This window comes from Podospora anserina, chromosome 1 (genome assembly GCF_000226545.1).
Source record: "Podospora anserina S mat+ genomic DNA chromosome 1, supercontig 1".
Taxonomy (NCBI): Eukaryota; Fungi; Ascomycota; class Sordariomycetes; order Sordariales; family Podosporaceae; genus Podospora; species Podospora anserina.
In genome coordinates, this window is record NW_001914859.1 from 2,299,333 (window position 1) to 2,317,448 (window position 18,116).

General features: G+C 52.0%; 6 protein-coding genes across 6 annotated transcripts, besides 1 other annotated feature; 4 read left to right on the top strand and 2 right to left on the bottom strand.

The window, feature by feature from the left end:
- Positions 1-299: 299 nt before the first annotated feature.
- Positions 300-1,648, top strand: PODANS_1_6490 (uncharacterized protein; the record flags this gene model as incomplete). Its single annotated transcript, XM_001912832.1, has 2 exons — positions 300-591; positions 660-1,648. Coding segments are annotated over 2 exons (1,281 nt in total), but the record flags the coding sequence as incomplete, so codon positions are not given.
- A 315-nt stretch (positions 1,649-1,963) lies between these two features.
- Positions 1,964-2,102: a sequence feature (rRNA 5S).
- A 402-nt stretch (positions 2,103-2,504) lies between these two features.
- Positions 2,505-3,221, top strand: PODANS_1_6500 (uncharacterized protein; the record flags this gene model as incomplete). Its single annotated transcript, XM_001912833.1, has 2 exons — positions 2,505-2,625; positions 2,683-3,221. 2 exons carry the CDS (start codon positions 2,505-2,507, stop codon positions 3,219-3,221), a joined length of 660 nt encoding a protein of 219 aa, XP_001912868.1.
- A 353-nt stretch (positions 3,222-3,574) lies between these two features.
- Positions 3,575-4,775, bottom strand: PODANS_1_6510 (uncharacterized protein; the record flags this gene model as incomplete). The annotated part of the gene is made up of 3 exons (XM_001912834.1): positions 3,575-4,120; positions 4,193-4,347; positions 4,400-4,775. Coding segments are annotated over 3 exons (1,077 nt in total), but the record flags the coding sequence as incomplete, so codon positions are not given.
- Positions 4,776-7,866: 3,091 nt separating this feature from the next.
- PODANS_1_6520 (uncharacterized protein) lies at positions 7,867-9,593 on the top strand (the record flags this gene model as incomplete). Its single annotated transcript, XM_001912835.1, has 5 exons — positions 7,867-8,013; positions 8,140-8,265; positions 8,325-8,402; positions 8,461-9,146; positions 9,206-9,593. The coding sequence occupies 5 exons, from the start codon at positions 7,867-7,869 to the stop codon at positions 9,591-9,593; spliced, it is 1,425 nt and encodes a 474-aa protein (XP_001912870.1).
- Positions 9,594-14,583: 4,990 nt separating this feature from the next.
- PODANS_1_6530 (uncharacterized protein) lies at positions 14,584-15,759 on the top strand (the record flags this gene model as incomplete). Its single annotated transcript, XM_001912836.1, has 1 exon — positions 14,584-15,759. One exon carries the CDS (start codon positions 14,584-14,586, stop codon positions 15,757-15,759), a length of 1,176 nt encoding a protein of 391 aa, XP_001912871.1.
- Positions 15,760-16,877: 1,118 nt separating this feature from the next.
- Positions 16,878-17,972, bottom strand: PODANS_1_6540 (uncharacterized protein; the record flags this gene model as incomplete). Its single annotated transcript, XM_001912837.1, has 1 exon — positions 16,878-17,972. The coding sequence occupies one exon, from the start codon at positions 17,970-17,972 to the stop codon at positions 16,878-16,880; it is 1,095 nt and encodes a 364-aa protein (XP_001912872.1).
- Positions 17,973-18,116: the final 144 nt, after the last annotated feature.

Consider the following 18,116-nt stretch of genomic DNA (forward strand, 5'->3'; position numbering starts at 1 on the left):
GGGCTGAGGCTCACAGGCGATATGCATGCACGGTCCCTTGTTTTTAGGTGTGAGCCGAGCGGATGAGACCATCACTTCTTTACATCTTGAACTTGCCAACGGTCTGACGGGCGCTGGGGCGTAGTTGTTCAAGATATTTGGGGCAATATCGCCGTCATGAGAAACAATGAGTCCGTTGCACCAAACGGCACATCTTGCCGTCCTTGGTGGAAATGATAATTGGAAGCCTGGTGATATAAGTGTTGGGTTACCTCCCCGTTGCTGTGGTCAGTTATGAAGTTGGCAGCTCTTTCACTTGAACCCAGGATTACCTACCGCCGCTGTCATCTATCACCTACACTTCGACTATGTTTGCTCACATCTTCCTCCTCTTGGTGCTGGGGTTGAGCTTCGTGGTGGCTGATGTCGCGGATATAGAAACATGTTTGTTCCACCTATACTCAGTCGATGCCAGTTGCAGCAACAACCTCACAGTTGGCCAATTACCAGGTGGTCAACTTCAGGGAAGCAAACTCACAGAGCCAGCAACGTGGTTCCGGTTGTTTGATGGTCGTCTTCTAGACCACGCCCTACGGGGGTGCTGGTGGGCTCGTACAGTTGTCCCTGTCCCCTGTCTTGTCCTTGCTCTGTTCCAGCTAATCTCTTGTTCATTATTCTAGCCGTCTCGACAGTCTTGGTCTGTGACGTTGCCTTTTCCGACGTGGAAGAACCCGACATGCTTTTCTCTGTCACCACGCACGGCGATGCCCAGGCTCTCAGTTACAATGGAACATTTTCCTTTTTCGCCTGCCGATCTGGCCGCTACGACAAGGTGAACTACTACCTCGAGCAGCCGGACGCAACGTGCCCGCAAGTCTTCCTTCACGTCGACCCCGATATGTCATGTTTCGATGAGCCGTTTCTCACTATGACAACCACACCCGCGCTTCATTTCTCAACGCCAGTCCCCTCTGCCACAGAGAGTACCAGTACGGACGATTTGTTGAGTACGGCGTACGATACTGAGACAGTCGGCGAGTCAACTTCGACAGCTCACGATACAGAATCTCCCGCCACTTACGACACAGACGGTCCCCGGGTTACTACGTTGATCTTCCAAACCACCACACCTACATTAACCATCACGGTAGACGAACCCCCCCCAACCTCAGACTCCTACCCCCCACCTTCCACCCTCCCACTTACATCATCCATCCGCCCCCAATACCACTCCCTCAGCACCCTCCTCTCCCCTCCTCTCCCATCCCTGACCGCCCCCTCCATCAACCTCACAGCCTTGCCTCCCACGACCTTCCCATCCCTCTCCATCCCCAAACCCTTCACAACAGGCCTCTTCTCCTGGACAAACTCCTCTTTCCCCTCCACCCTCAAAACTAAAACCCTCAGCCCGGGCGTTTATGGTAGCGGAAGGGGTTCTTCCCTCAGCATGCAGACACCAACGGTGTATTACGGCACGGCGGGGTTCAGCCGTCCACCCAGAACTCCTACCCCGTCATACGAACCAATGCCTTTGGTGACGACGTTGATTTTTCATACGGAACGGGAGGAGGGTGAGGGAAGTGTTACTACCGGGCCGGTGGTGGAGACCTTTACGGTGACGGCGGAGGGGGGGGTGGTGGTTACCTTTGCTGTGGAGGTTGAGCGTTAAGGGGGGGAAGTTTGTTAAAGGTGCGAAGATGAGAGAGGAAGGAGGAAAGGCAAAGGAAGAAAAAGGAAGATTTAGTGTAATGGTAGTAATAATAGTACAGGGAAGAGGCTGTTTGGACTTGGCTTGAAAAGGGGTTGTAAAGTGTTGCTTGGTGGCTATAAGTTAGGGCGGGTGTGCAAAGAGTGTCCCGTAGTTAAACTTGTCGTTAAACGATTAACTAAGGGGGGGTCTTTGAACCCACCATTTTCAAGTAGAAATTGGGTGTCTTTTGCAGTTCGAGAAAGAATGCAGGATAACCAACCAGTAAGAGAGTAAAAAGCAAAGCAGCGAAAACATACAACACCGGGGATTCCCCAGTGGTCACCCACCTGAGTACTGGTCTGGCGGTCAGCTGTTTGACTAGGGGAGAGCAGACGGGATCCCGTATTTTCAGCTGCCTATGGTCGTATGTGATCGTTATGGTTAAGATTCAATATCATGTAGGGAGTGAGGATGAGAAAATAGGGGTTTCACCAGGAGACAGTCTGAGAGACAGAATGACAAAATTCCCCTAGAGAGGTATTTGGAATTGACCAACGAGCACCGATGCCGAACAAGTATTTCGACGGATCGGGGAGCGATTAAGATTTTCGGAAAAGCGATGATGCAACTGAGCGCGAGCAGCCCCTCATTCACCCCACTAACACACCCCCTATCTACCTATCTTCATGTGTAACAAGAGCTCCCATCACATCATCCCGAGTCTTTCTGTCGCGGTCTAATTCTTAATTCTATAAAAGCCTCATTCACTACCCATCGTCCGTTCGTGACTGTCACTCATCAATTCTCAACTTCACAAACAAAGTAAACCACCAAGATGGCCCTCCCACCCAAATTCAACGCCCACCGCCTCACCTTCTCCTCCTCACTAACCTCAGCCCCCGAACCAAAGCACACCATCGAGCTCTTCCTCGACTACGTCTGCCCCTTCTCAGCCAGTCAGTCCCCCCTCAACCCACCCCCCCCCCAAAGCATACACTAACTCCCCCTACCAGAACTCTTCAACCATCTCTACAACAACATCATCCCCAAAATCATCTCCCCCAACCCCTCCCTCTCCTCCAAAGTCGACTTCATCATCCGTCAACAAATCCAACCCTGGCACCCCTCCTCCACCCTCGTCCACGAAGCCGCTCTCGCCGTCCTCCAACTAACCAACTCCCCCGCCAAATTCTACCAGTTCTCCTCCACCCTTTTCGCCCACCAAAAATCCTACTTTGATATCTCCCTCGTGAACGAAACCCGCAACCAGACCTACCGCCGCCTCGCCAAGCTCGCCTCGGACACCATCTCTGACCTGGACGAGGAAGCCGTCTACAACCTCCTCGCCATCCCCTCCCAACCGGGCGAGGACGGCGCCCTCAACGCAGGCAACGCCGTCACAAACGACGTGAAGCTGATCACCAAAATCAACAGACTTCTCGGTGTTCACGTCACGCCTACTGTAATCTTCAATGGCGTTGTAGCGAATGAGATTTCGAGTGGGTGGACTGAGGAGCAGTGGAAGGAGTGGTTGGACAAGAATATTGTTTAGCTTAGGAGAGATAGCATGCACTAAAAAGACTAAAAAAAAACGGTTGATACTGATGCTATGCAGAATGTGAAAAAAAAGAGACGGACAATCTGTCTCATGCTACCATCCCTTTAACCGCTCCAAAGTGACTAAAACTACTCCTTCTCTATATGTGGAAACTGCCATGCAACAAACAAAGACCTCAAGGGAAAAAAGAAAAATCCATCATAACTCTTTCTAGACATTGGTTTGTTCTTGTCAGTTGATCAAAAAGGAAAAGAAAAAAAAGAGAGAGAAGTGGATTATGTACAAATACGCCGCCGTCCCCCCCCAATCCCACCCACCATCCCATACATCATAATCCGACAATCTATTTACAATCTATCCAACTTTCTCCTCTCGTTTCTCGTCCTCTTCTGTAGCTTCTTGTACTTCTTCTTCTTCATCCGCAACTTCCTCTGCCTCTTCACACTAATGGCCTGCATGGCCCGGTCCTGCAGCCGTCTCGACTCGTCATACTTCAGCTGGCGCAGCGCCATCCTCTCCAGAAACGTCCTCGGCTGAACGCCGCCCTGCTCCGCATTGTCAATGAGCTCCGGGCTGTGCGCAACAACCTTGTACTGCCCGTCCGCCTCCACCGTCTCCTCGATCGTGACCATGGCCTTGTACACCCTCGTCTGGGGCTCCTCGCTCGCTTCCAGCGTCGTGCTGGCAAGCTCGTCGACAAGAGCATCAACGGCGGCGGCGGCGCCATCGGTCATCGGCTTGGGTGCCGGAGGCGGCGCATAAGGCAGGAACTGGCCCGCCATGGAGTTGAGCTGAAAATAGACGTTGCTCTCGCCGCTCATCTCAAACGGGGCGCCGTCGGCGCGCCTCGGCGGCTCTCCGGTTTCCTGAATCTCTTGCTGCATCCGCTCTTGCTGTTTAAAGACACTAGTGTTGGCTTCATCATCATTCAACTTGGAGAGGGGATGTTTTTCAAGGTCATGTACCGTTTGTGACAGGGTCGACAGGACGTCAGACACCCTGTGACGCGGCGAGCGGGTGTTGAAGATCTCGGCAAAGGCATCCTCGGTCACCGTCTTGGGGAGGAGCTGTGTGACGGAGATGGGCCGGTGGAGGGCGAAGAAGGTGGACAGGGCGAGGGCTAGATAGAGGGGTAAGCAAGAGATGTGAGTGATATTGGGGAGGATACGAACCCTCGTCCTTGATGTGCTTGGTGCTGGGGACGCTGGGGAGCTGGGGGCCGGCGTCCTTGGCCTTTCTTTTGCGCTTCTCGCCGGTCGTCTTGGAGTTGCCCGAGGCGGGCACGGAGGGCCGGGCGGCGAAATCGCGGGCGCCGTCATCCGGGCTTGAGGGTTTTGAGGACGAGTACCGGCGCTGGTGGAGACCATTGGCCTTGTAGGCGGCTTTGGGAGCCGACGCAGTCAGGGAGGAAACCACCGTCACAGGCGACTGGGGAGCCGCAGACGCGACAGCCCGTCGCACTGATAACGGCAGCATGGTTGGCGAGGTGGTGGCGGCTGGTTCTGGGGTGAGAACAAAACTCGCAAGGTCCTCTTCAGAGGTGCCCGATCACAAAGGCTGGCTGCTTTCTGAAAAGGACAGCGAGAGACGACGTCGAGGTGTCGAGATGTCGAGATGTCGGGAGGTGGCGGGTGGTGCGCTGTCAAAGGCAGACCCTATCCAGGTTTGCAGTCACGTTTGACGATGACCTGCCAGAGGGATGGAAAGCCTTGTTGGTGGCTCCGGCTCGGCTTGCTTCTTCTCTCGGGCGCTATTTGCCGTGATCGCCTGATGGTCTGTGCGGCTTCAAACGTCTCGTCTCGATTGGTACCTGGAGTCCGCATTGGGTAATAACCGGGGCATCAAGAAAGTGAAGCTGTCTCTCCGACCCTAACTGCCTTTCGTCCATGCGGGGAAACACAGAAACGTGGGTTCTACATGCCCCCTGACGGAAGTGCACATGGCATTGAACTACCAGCCATTGATGTTGAGAACAATAGGTAACCAATACCGCATATACTCAATCGAACCAAAATTGTCCGCGCCCGCCACTATACTTACAGGAGTTTGGCTCAAGTGCCAAGCCACCTATAACCCAATCACTGGGTCCAATAACATTTACCATGATTGTTTTTCATTTACTTTTTTACGATAGCTTCAAAACTCTTACTATTAGCCTTAAAAGATTTTGATTTATAATAGTAATATTTAATTAATCAATTATATTAATACGTGACTATTTAATATATAAAATTCATCAATAAGAATTTTATTTAAAGTAAAAAAAAATTAAGGTTTTTTTAAAAAATTAACATAATATTTATAACGATAGTTTTATAAAATACTTTTTAATCAAAATAAATTTACTGATGTGACGAACCCCTGTACAGAACCTCTGAAAGGGATACTGGTTGAAGGTAACTTCTGACAATTAGTTCGGTGCAGCTAAATAGTGCACAACAAGATGTCTCAATCACAACAGCTAAGATACCACGATTGTGACTTGTCATTGCATACTGCGGAACTATCTACAAGCTATCTAGTTCCTCCGTATATATAGACCTGTGGATCACCTGGATCGCGTTCCCTAGCGGTGATCCGGATCACATCCTCCACTTGAGGCTCACCATGATCACCGTGATCCTGCCGCTCCGCTCACCGGGATTACCATGAGCCTTTCGTTCCTCTTCCGACTGGTCCGTAATGACTGGCCAGGGGCGCCCCGCGCCCCGTGCGTGGGTTTCCCACCAACGATTGTGACAACTGAAGTTATTGTGACGGGCTCCTATTTAGAACCTCTGAAAAAGTGTCACGGTTTTAGAAGACAGTGAGCCACAAGAAACTAATCAGAACTGGACCGGGCAATCGAGCGGTGCTCACGGTCTAGATGGACAGAACGGACCAATAAAATAAGGACCGGGGACAGCGGCGGGGCCTACGGTCCACAGTCCAGTATCGGCTAATCAAGACTAGACCGAGGACCATCTGTAAGTCAACGGTCCACGGTTCTAAGGTCTATATATATATGGAGGAACTGGCTGGTGTAGATAGATAGTTCTGTAGTATGTAATTTACAAGTCATAATCGTGGTATTTTAGCGATTGTTATTGAGACAAGCTCATTTGTTGTATACTATTTAGCTGTACTGAACTAAGATTGTTTAGAAGTGCTTTTAACTAGTATCCCTTTCAGAAGTTCTAGATAGAGGTTCGTTACAATATAATATTCCGTAGCTAAAGTAATTGTAAGATGAAGAAGAAAAGAAAAGTAAGTGTGGAAGGCCTGCTCGCTCCCCCAGATATTCATTCTCTGCCCTGCCTGTTGCTCCACCTAGCCTATACTCCTTTTTCCTGCTTTTTCATTAGCCGCATCTTTTTCTGCTCTCCCATTGGCCGCAGTCCTATCCTCAGCCCTCGTCCTCAGCCCTAGTCCTCCCGACTCTAACCCAGTATCCTACTTTAGGCCATATGCCGTTGCATTACTGCTATAGTACTCCGTGGCGTCAGTTTTGGCAAAATCGTTACACACGGCAAAAGTATCTCACAAAGCACCTACCCGGCACCTACTCGGCACTACCTAGTGCCTGCTTAGTACCTATCTAGCGCTTATCTGATATTATACAAAGTATTTACTTAATATAGCAGAGTGCTGCAAAGCCCTGCATCTACTATTATAGTAAATAAAAACAGGCTTAATTTTATATTTAGGGTATTTAAAGTTCTATAAGTGCCTGGTATAATTTGTGGGGCAATCGACCCATAATAAACTACACTCTCAGTAGGCCCGGTGGCTGAATTCGCCCTGTTTTGTATAGCCGTGACCTATGACCTATATTGTATGCAGAATACCATGAAGCTAGATATCGTTATTTCGCTGCTTTGACAGTAAACATCGTTGGATATCGTGGTGTCCCGGTGAAAGCGGGCAGGATAGTTATGCAGCGAGGTTTCTCTGAGTGGTTCATCCACCCATGCATCATTATTGTTGCTCCTCGAATAGGATAAATTGAAACTCGTAATTGATGGCGTCATGAGCAATAGGAAAACCTGAAAACAGCTCGAAACATGACTTTGGGAGGATGAATGACTGTAATTTCAGATAGTGCCAGGTGCAAAGGGGCAGATAATACATGGTGGGGTCCATGTTGGGCTGGGTAAAGTAACGATGGTGACTGAAGATGAACTACGTTAATGTCTGGTGAAGGAGAGGTTTCTGGTTTGACCAACCCAAAGTCCTCCTCAAGTGTCGTGTTTCTGAACGTGCTTTCCAGCACCCAGGTGTGGGAAAGAAAGACGTGGCATTGCGACTTTCCCAGACCCTGATGCTGGAGCTGGAACTTTCAAGAGCTTCTCAAGCTGTCAACCTTGAAGCTTCCAAGTATGTAAACGATGACCCAAAGTGTTGCTGGTTGGTGGGGCACTGGCAAAGGAGTGGCAGGAACGAATCCTAAAGGCGGAATTTGCAATTGGGCGCCAAGAAACGCATAGCTCAAGCACGTGACGCTGGGCCCCGGTGCGCAGCTCTGGCAAATTGGCCCGGGCCTTCCCGAGCTTGCCTTGGAAGTGAGGCAAAATCACTGCTGCATAAGTCTGTTTTTTGAGGTTGAGGACATTTTCTTCAACCGCCCTTCCACCCCCCCGACACACACCCATCCGCGTCCATGGCGTCCCGGAGACTTGCTCTGAACCTCGCCCAGGGCCTGCGTGGCCGCTCTGGAGGTCTTTCTGTCCCCGTCAGACGAGGCCTTGCGACACCTCACTCGCCCGCCCTCAAGACCCAGACGACGACACTCAAGAATGGCCTGACTGTGAGCTTCCCCCCGGCCCTCCCGTCCGCCCGTCCACAGCCTGGCCGCCATGACGTCGTGCCAATTGGTCCTTCCTGAGCTTGCTACAGCTTCATATACTGACTGCAACTCTTTCCCACCCCGCAGGTCGCAACCCAGTACTCTCCCTATGCGCAGACCTCGACGGTCGGCATGTGGATCGATGCCGGCTCCCGCGCCGAGACCGACGAGACCAACGGCACTGCCCACTTCCTCGAGCACTTGGCCTTCAAGGTACGGTAATCCGGGCTCGCCCTCTGCCGTTCCCGGCTAACATGAATACACTTGGGCAGGGCACATCGAAGCGGACTCAGCAGCAGTTGGAGCTTGAAATTGAGAACATGGGCGCCCACCTCAACGCGTATACCTCGGTTTGTTGCCGTCTATTCTATTCCGGATACCTTCATCGAAGCTAATTCCCGAGTGTAGCGCGAGAACACCGTCTACTTCGCCAGGGCCCTGAACGAGGACGTTCCTCAGTGCGTCGATATCCTCCAGGACATTCTCCAAAACTCTAAGCTTGAGGAGTCGGCTATTGAGCGGGAACGTGATGTCATTCTCCGTGAGTCGGAGGAGGTTGAGAAGCAGTTGGAGGAAGTTGTTTTCGATCACCTGCACGCCACCGCTTACCAGCAACAACCCCTCGGCCGCACCATCCTCGGCCCCCGCGAGAACATCCGTGACATCACCAGGACCGAGCTTACCAACTACATCAAGAACAACTACACTGCCGACCGCATGGTTCTTGTCGGAGCTGGTGGTGTTCCCCACGAGCAGCTCGTCGAGATGGCTGACAAGTACTTTGCTGGCCTCCCCTCCAAGAGCCCCGAGTCCGCCGCCTACCTCCTGTCCAAGAAGAAGGCCGATTTCATCGGCTCCGATGTCAGAATCCGCGACGACACTATCCCCACCGCCAACATCGCCATTGCCGTTGAGGGCGTCAGCTGGAACGACCCCGACTACTTCACTGCCCTCGTCACCCAGGCTATTGTCGGCAACTATGACAAGGCTCTTGGCAACGCTCCTCACCAGGGCAGCAAGCTCAGCGGCATCGTTCACAAGAATGATCTTGCCACCAGCTACATGAGCTTCTCCACCAGCTATAGCGACACTGGGTACGGACCGTTTTGCTATGTTGTGTGTGAAGGTTGACTTGATACTAATACGTCTCTAGTCTCTGGGGCATCTACATGGTCACCGACAATCTCGCCAACGTCGATGATCTTGTTCACTTCTCCCTCCGCGAGTGGACCCGCCTCTGCGGCAGCGTCACCCCCGCCGAGGTTGAGCGCGCCAAGGCCCAGCTCAAGGCCTCCATCCTCCTGTCCCTCGACGGCACCAGCGCCGTTGCCGAGGACATTGGTCGGCAAATCGTCAACACTGGCCGCCGCATGAGTCCCGGCGAGATCGAGCGCGTCATTGATGCCATCACGGAGAAGGACGTCATGGAGTTTGCCAACAAGAAGATCTGGGATCAGGACATTGCCATCAGCGCCGTCGGCAGCATCGAGGGTCTGTTTGACTACGCCAGAATCAGAGCCGACATGAGCAGAAACTTTTAGACAGCCCCCTTGAGTTGAAAAAAGAGAGCAAGTAAATAAATCTGATGGGGAGTACGAAGAGCAGATGGTGTTTTTTTTTGCTTCTCCGACAGAGTCTTGAAAGGGGCGTGTCTGTGTGATGAGTGTGGTGTTTGTAAAACGGGGACGCCGGCGGATTGAAAAAATCACAGTGTATTATACTTCGGTGGTTCGTCTGTTTCAAGCTAGTCCGCCAAAAGGAAGAGAAGGAAAATGGCAAGGGGAGAGGTGAATGGGTGAAAGGGAAGGAGAAGAGACCTATGAATTGTACTGTAGAGAGAGGGGTTCTGGGTAGACATAGAGCCAATCGACGCTGCTTCTTTGCTTAAGCCTGACCATCTTGCTGAATGAAAACGTGGGGGTTTGGTGAGGGAGTCCAGATGATGGTGTGTTTGATGGATGTGCAGGGCATTTGTTTGTGAGTGGTGGGGTGGGTTATCTGATGGGAGGTGAGGTCAATAGGGGTAAGGTGGTGGTGGTTGGTGTTTGTGTATCCTGGGTGATCATGCCTGGTGATTGTGTCTTTTTTGTGTAAGGGAAGTCGAGATGGTTGTTGGCTGATGGGTGGGTGGTTGGATGAAGTTTTGGGTGAGTTGGGGGTTCCTTCGTTTGTCTGCAAACTTTGTGAATGTGAGAGGGTGAGCAGTTTGGGGTTGAAAGTGAGGTATGATATGGAGAGATGGAAATGATTCTATGTACGTGCGATGGTGTGGCGGATTCCACATTCCAATATTTGTTGCGTAGTTGTGGTCTTGTGTCGGAGAGAGATAGTTTTTCTGATGGGAACGGTTCTGGTGATGAGAATATGGGCTTGTTTAGCTGGGTGACTAGGTACGTGGGATGATGGCGAGGGCTAGGGTTCTCTTGTGTTATGTTGGAGACTATAACGGATAGGCCAACCTCAAGGTGGCGGATGAGATTGAACGCCCATAAAGTTGCTGAACTACTGTGGTATATCCCCCTGATAGGTAATGCAGGTGAGCTCACCCATATACCCACCTATCGATAATGTATCTTGAGACACAAACACTCTATAAAAGGTTCCTCAACACTCCCGCCTACGTACACCCATACAACATGCTCTCAAATCTTGAGGCCGAAAGGGAATGTAGAGGAGATGTGTTTATGGTCTTCATATCTCGTGCGAAATATGCGCGTTACAACTCTGCTCCCTTAGGCAAACAGATACGCGGTAGGTGCCCTTTATGAACACTTGATACCTAATCATATCACATACCAGTGGCGTTAAAGAATATCAAGAAATGGGCTTGATTGATTCCTCATGAAACGTTCATCCAATTTCCTTGTTTCCAATGACACGTACCAACTCCACTAAGCCCTGACTGGCTGACATGATACTACACTTCTCGAGTTGATGAATGAATCACCATCGATGAGCTCAGCATAACCATCGTTGTCGGGATCGCTCATAACCCTGATGAGCGAGGCAAAAAAAGTCCTGAACCATGTCCCCGTGAAAACGAGAAGAGCCATATGGATTAGTAAACTTTGGTGATGATGAGGTGATAAGGCCCAGACCGAACTCGGTGTTGGAGCGAAAGGCAAGGTGGCAGTGTAGTAGCAATGTAGATAGACATTGGAAGATCATCTTGGATGTGGGTGGGATGCTAACGATCATGAGAGCGGCACGTGCATCTGAATGTACCTACCGACCTGCACGGCGGGAGCAGGCGGAGGGTAGCAGAGATATCGAACGGTGGTGTGATCTGAGATGTATAGGTCTTTTGCTTTTACGGTCCATGATAGTCATACTATGTATATAAGGTTTGGTTCTGTGAAGGCAGTTACACAAAGTCCCAGCCAGTTTAATGACATACCGCCTGTTTAGACAGCCGCCGTAAAGTTCAAGTGCGACCTAGGTATGTGTGATTGATTCGCTTCTTGTGCTCCGTTTCACCGTCTCATTAACGGCCGTGGTCAACCACGCGGCCGGGTACAACGAGTGCAACTTCAACCGATTGACTCGACGGTTGTGCAAGTTTCAAAGGTTCGCTGTTTCGACAAGCCGAGAAATTGCCTTGCTGTTCTCGGCTTGACGGAGGTGACGTCGGTGCCGGCTTGCTCGGGATCGGGTGTCGTATCCAGCAACAAAGAAAACTACACACACGCGTCCCTGCATCACTTCGCCCCGTCACTACTACAAGGCTGATCGGGGCGGTGAAAAAAGCTGGTGAAAAAGCCGGAAGCTTCCAGGTTGTTGGTGGTAGCTTGTGGTCCGCTGGTAGGGCTTTACTTCTCCGTCCCTAGTCTTGGAGTTTGACAAATTCTTGAATCCTTGTCGCTCCCACAGACATTTCGGGGTTTGGAGGGGTTCTTTGATGCTGACGTTATGCCCCGCAGCTCGACGTGACACTCCGGTCTCGTACATATATCACCCGCAGACGTGTTCGGGCTGTATGTAGGTAAAACGGTAAAAACACGACTTGGCTGCTTGACGCGTATTATCGATACTGTGCTTGTTGTTATTGTTTCTGCACCTGGAAGTATTCACCACTCACACAAGGGACAGGAGAGGTGGTGGCAGTGGTCGAGGGCCACGGCTAGAGACCGGGCAACCGCAGCTGGCCTTGCCACCTCATCCTGGTGAGGCGTTCATCTTGAGACATAGTGGGGATAAATAGTATCAATTTCTAGGAAATTCCTACAAAAAAATGCTGTAAAAGAGCAATAGTTGGAATCATCATGATGAATAAGCTAAAAGATTCATGAAATAACATCGATTTTGCACTTCCTGCATCATTGCCAAGCCGTCCATGAGAGATCAAGTCAGCAGGGATCAGACGATCGGCTTTGCAGATAGAAAAGTGGATCCGGCTTGGCGGATAACGAAGCTGTGGAGACCCCACCTCTCCGCCTTTCTATCGAAGCCCAAGCGTGCCGCCAACGATCTCGGAAGACGCCTTTGAGAATAAAAGATCGATTACTGTACGATACTGACGGATATGGACACGGAAATGCCGCGGTTCATCCGACCATGCGGACGGCCATCTCCCACGCGAGCTTCCCGTTACTGGCCCGTCCAAGGGAAAATATATTGCTGCCCGTTCTTGGCTGCCAAATTGGCCGCGGCCACCTCTACTCGAGACCAAGAGACCAAGACCAACTGTCCAAACCAAGAATTCGTCGCGGCTACCATTGGCGCTACCTGACTGGGCGGGTGGCTTTTCTCAGGCGCGCCGATCGAGTGCCCGTATCGAGGGTTTTGCCAATGATCATGCAGCGCAGCGTCGGCCCTTGGCTTGTCTTTCTGCTTGCAGCATAGATAGAAACAACTCTACTCGCTGGAAAGGAGCAGCAGTTGCGTCGTCAGCAAGAAGACTTGGTGATGCCGCCGTCCAATGCGACAGCTAACTTGGCTGATAATATTGCAGGGAGCAATACCTTGATATCAAGTCACATCTTAACCGGGCGCCCCGGCACCTAACAGTTAGTGTCCTTCGAGAACGCTTACTGCTGTTATAACCGCCGAAGAATGGGCTCTGGATCAACGATTCAACGCACACACGCCGGCAGGGGGCGACAGTTCAATTCCGACTTTCATGATTCAGCGCAATTTGGGCTTCTCAGACTTTTCGAGGAGAGGGCGTGAATTGTCCGATAGTCCTTCATAAGAGAATGGCCACCACCAGATGTACCAGATAAAGGACGCAGCCGTCCTGCCGAGGCGTGGGTGATGAGGGCGTCTCAGACGAACAAAGCGAAGGGGTCAAATGGTAGAGGCGGGAAGCAAAGCCGTAATTCGAATAACCGGGAAAAGGTCTAGAGCAGGTGGTATTTTCAAAAGTGAGGGATTGGAGCTGAACCAGACTGCAAAGTTTCACTTGGAAATCCTCCGTACCTTAATCGTCCATGGATATCAGATTGTGCCATGCTCGGATCAAACCTGTGAATCGTGAGTGGTCTTCTTCTGTTTCTTCTGTACTGGCCCACAAACCTGAATTCTGTGAAATAAAAACGGCGAAAAAAGGTTGCTCCCGCATTCAGCGGATGACCAAGTTCCAGCTTCTTTTTCACCAACTCTTGTGAACCTGGAACCCGACGGCACCCCTGCCCTCCCCGCCGAAGGACCCGACCCACTTGGGATTAGCTTGCTGTGTCCACCATTAAGCACAGCCCTCCCGCCCCCCTCTCCTGCCTCAAACAGCGAGACATCCCCCCAACCCCAGCGCCCATCTCTCGCCTCGACTCCGCTTCCATCCTTTAACATAGCGGTTCGCTCCAACCAACCCTTCCCTTCCTCTTCCACCCCGATTGCCATTAACCGTATCCCTTCTCCACTCATCCGCACGCAGCACACAGTGTTCGCCGGCCCTTTGAGGGAGTTCACCTTCGACGCAGCTCGAGCCGACTTCTGCTTCCGACCGCGAATGAAGCAGAGCCGTTGCATCCTCGAGGGGTAATCTGTCGACGACAACACGGGTGCATCTGCTCGCCGCCAGCAATCTGCGATGCTGATGGCCGTCGTGCACCCTTGAAGTTCACCACAGCGCCACTGAGCCTTCACCTTCATATCATCTCGTCTCGTCCCGTCTCTCCCAAGATGGCCTTCATTGATCCTGCCTTGGTGTTGCAAGGCGTTCGGATAGTTGCCAGACAAGCAACCGAGACCGTGGTATCGACCGCATTGTCATCAACAATCAACCCATCGCCCACCACGGACATCACCAACTCACCAGCGGACTCGCCCACGGTCCAACCCTCTTTGACCTCTCTCACATCATCGACCTCACCCGAAGCGACTCCGAGTCCGTCTCCGCAGCCATCGCCGGGAGGTAACAATTCCTCGCCGCTGCTGTTTTTTGTAGCGCTGGGCTTTGGTGTCGTCTTCACTAATCTCTGGTAAGCAGGAGAGAAAGGCGATGAGAAATATCTGAACATGGGTGTCTAACGAAGAGGCAGGATTATCGTTGGGGTCAAGTACTGCTTCAGATACAATGCCCGTAACCGTCAAATGCGGATGAATGAAGATGGCGAACCAATCAACATGGAGAACATGCCTCGCCCGCATCGTCGTCGGCGCGAAAAGAAATTGATGACCATCGATGAGGTCAACGAAAAATTTCCGATGCTCAAGTACAAGACGTGGGTTGCAAGCCGAGCGCAGGAAGGACTACCTACCCGCGGCGGTGTTTCAAGCCCCAGTCGCCCAAACAGTGTCCGCGATGCCGAAGGTGTGATTTCCGAGCTTCCTAATAAGGAGCGCATGTCTATCGAGGAGCGACCAACAACGAGCGCAACCGCACCAGCAGCAGAAGCGACAGCGAAAAAGGAAACGGCCGCAACTCCCGAGTCAACGACGGCGGCTGCCCAGACCGAGAAGCCCGGAAAACATGCTTCAAAGGAAAGCACCTCGAGTTCGATAGGTGGGCCTCAGCCAAGGATATCCACGGATAGGGAACGGGATGGGGGCAATGATGGAGCTCGGGATGCTGATGCCGGAACTCTCCATAAAGCGTCGACCCAAGGCGCACATGATGACGATGAGGAAGATGATGAGCACATTGATGCTGCCATCCCACCCGAATGCATGGGGACCTCGGGAGACACGTGTGCTATTTGCATCGACACTCTCGAAGACGACGATGACGTGCGCGGCTTGACTTGTGGCCATGCTTTCCACGCTGTTTGCTTGGACCCGTGGCTCACGAGCAGGAGGGCATGCTGCCCATTGTGCAAGGCTGATTATTACACTCCCAAGCCACGACCTCCAGGCGCTGAGGGTCCCGACGGGGCCACATTGATCGCCATCAGCCTCGTTGATTCACGCTCGAACCGGATGAACATGCCCAATCGGCCACGGCGCACCTTCTTTGGTCTTCTGGGCTCTGACAACCGGAGCGAGAGAGAAATGTATGCCAGCAACAGACATAGGCATGATAACCGAACACGATCCTCCCGTACTCGCGATAACAGGCGAGGGAACAGGACTCGTGCGCCAACGAGTCCTGCTCCAGTGTCGGAGAACCAGGCTAGCAGCGGCGGTTGGTTCTCCAACATGAGAACAGCTATTTCGAGACTTCCAAGAGGGCGGCAGCAAAACACCGACAGCCAGACTACCCCACCAGCATCGGGGGCCAACCCGGCTGTGACACCATCCCAGCTTGAAGCTGGAGTACAGAGATCATGATCTTCAGCCCATCTTGGAGGGGAGAGGAGCTGTGTGCTCATGGCATCGCTGTTCCCCTCATCTATTGATACCCGTATTTCCCACCATGTACATGTAATTTTCTGATGCCGTCATAACGACTGCTTGGGAGTCGCAATTGGCCCATTTCACCAGCCTCTGAAAGTTCCAGTACTGGTGACTCGTTATCGGATTCTTGCAATTTATCTCGCAAGCACTTGCGTCTGATAAAGTGGCGGTAATCCCTGAGGCATCAAGAGAAAAATTAGCCGGTAACGAAGTGGGCGACACAGACTCAGGCATTTGAGCGCCAGGAAGAGGGTAGAAGAGAAGAGCAGGAGAGCGTTGAGCACTAAGCTGCTGGCTGGGATATTGGCTGTTGTACCTTTCAATTAGTCTGTTTTTCTTCTTTCTCTCGATCTGGCTTTCACTGTCGGTTTGTTTATTATGGGATGTTTGTTTGCGGGTTGCGTCCCCCTTGTTTTCCTCCCCACATTTGGATTTGCATAGCACCCCTCACCATATTTGGCTTTTTTGTTTCGAAGGACAACGCGAGAGGAGGCTACACTTGACACACACGACTCACAACTCTCTATTACAAGGGAAGAAAGGGACAAGCATGGAGTTTACTTGGGATTTGGTTTTGTGTTTTTTTGCTCATGGGTTGGGAAGGGAATGTAAGCTGGATGGGATGGGATGGGATGGGATAGGGGTGGCGGTTACAACGTGTATATGTTTGCGAAATGGGGAGGGGGGTTGCTGAAAGGACTTTTTGGAGGGCTTGCCATGTAGTGGAATTTGAACCAGATGAAGCACACGCTAACAAGAATGTTTCAGCTGTTGGTGATGTGATCATTGTGTGGTGTCTATTGCTATGCACGCTGTGGATCGTCCAGTGTATATACCATCTGAAATTGAAGGCCAGAAAAGACCTTCTGGGCTGCTGCTCAACTTGAAGCTACTTCCAGTGATATGCTTCAAACCATCTTTCATATAGCTATCCCTCATCAATGTATGGTGGTGTCGTGGCCCACGTTGGAAATAAAAAACACTAACCGCCATATCCCTTTCATCTTCCTCAACCTGCCTTCCGTCAAAGTTGTCTCTCTCTCTAAAAGCGATCAGAGGTAACTCCCCTTCTGAAACCTCCCCCCAAAATTCGCCGCCTTGTTCAACAACTCCCTCTTCTGCTTCCCGCTCACCACCCCACCAACCTTCATGTCCTTCTCCCAGCTAAAAGCCCTCTTGCTCGGGTCATCCTCTTCCTCCTCTTCCTTCCCACTCCCACTCTTTGCCTTTCTTTCAGCCTTCCTAGCCTGGTGCTGCTCCACCAGACTCTTACCCCTCGTTTGCTCGGTATAAGACTTGATTCTGGCTTCATCCTCCGCCGTCCGTTTTGACGGCCCGGCTGATGGACCGATGGGTTGTTGAGGGGTGTTGGATGGGTCGTCTCTACCTAGCACGGCATTGGCGAGGCGACGACGCTTTTCCTCAGGGGTCTCGGTCCATATTGAGGATACCCCGGAGGAAGACTTGGATTCTGTGACGGCGCGGGGGCCCGTGTTGAATTTGCGGGCTTTGAGCTTGGTTGGGTCTGGGGCGCGGTAAGAGGTTTCTGTTGGAGGGGCTATCATCCAGGAGTCGCGTTTGGGGGCCGCTTCTGGTTCCGTGTAGGCAGGTAGGGAGGAACCCTGGGGGGTTGGGCGGGAGGGGACGGAGTCGGGGAGGGCGGGGCAGTAGTCGTCGTCGGAGTCCGAGTCGGAATCGGGGTTGGTGGTTGGGCGAGTTGAGAGGGGTGCTGGGGGAGGAGCGGGGCCGAGGACTCGGCGGGGTGGAGGGGATGTTTTTGATGAGGGTGGGAGGGCTGGGCCTGGGGAGTCGGAATCGGAGTCGTCGAGGGGGATCTCGTCGTTGTTTGTTGGTGGGAGGGTTGGTCCTACTGGTGGACGGGAGGGACCGATGGATGGCTTTGCGACGGTGGGATTGAGTGGATTTGATGGGTTTTCTGATGGGGGGAGCGACGGTCCTATTGATGGCTTTGTGGGAGGTGGTGCGCCGGGACCAAACCCATCGTCGGAGTCGTCATCTAGGGGTATTTCATCATTGTTGTCACGTCGCGAGACTTTGGGTGGAGGAGATGCTAGGAGGCCGTTGTCTTCTGGTATGCGTTTGCGCTTTTGAAGATGTGGTGGTAACTGGGGTCCGATGGAAGACATGATGACAGTCTCATATGACTGTTGACGAGTGAGTTCTTTGTTTGTGATGGGGTCCAATGCCTGGTTGAAGTTGAGAATAAGTTCGCGACAGCCAGGGGGATGATGCAAATGGTTCCAGTTGGGGTACTGCTGCTAGCTTATCGA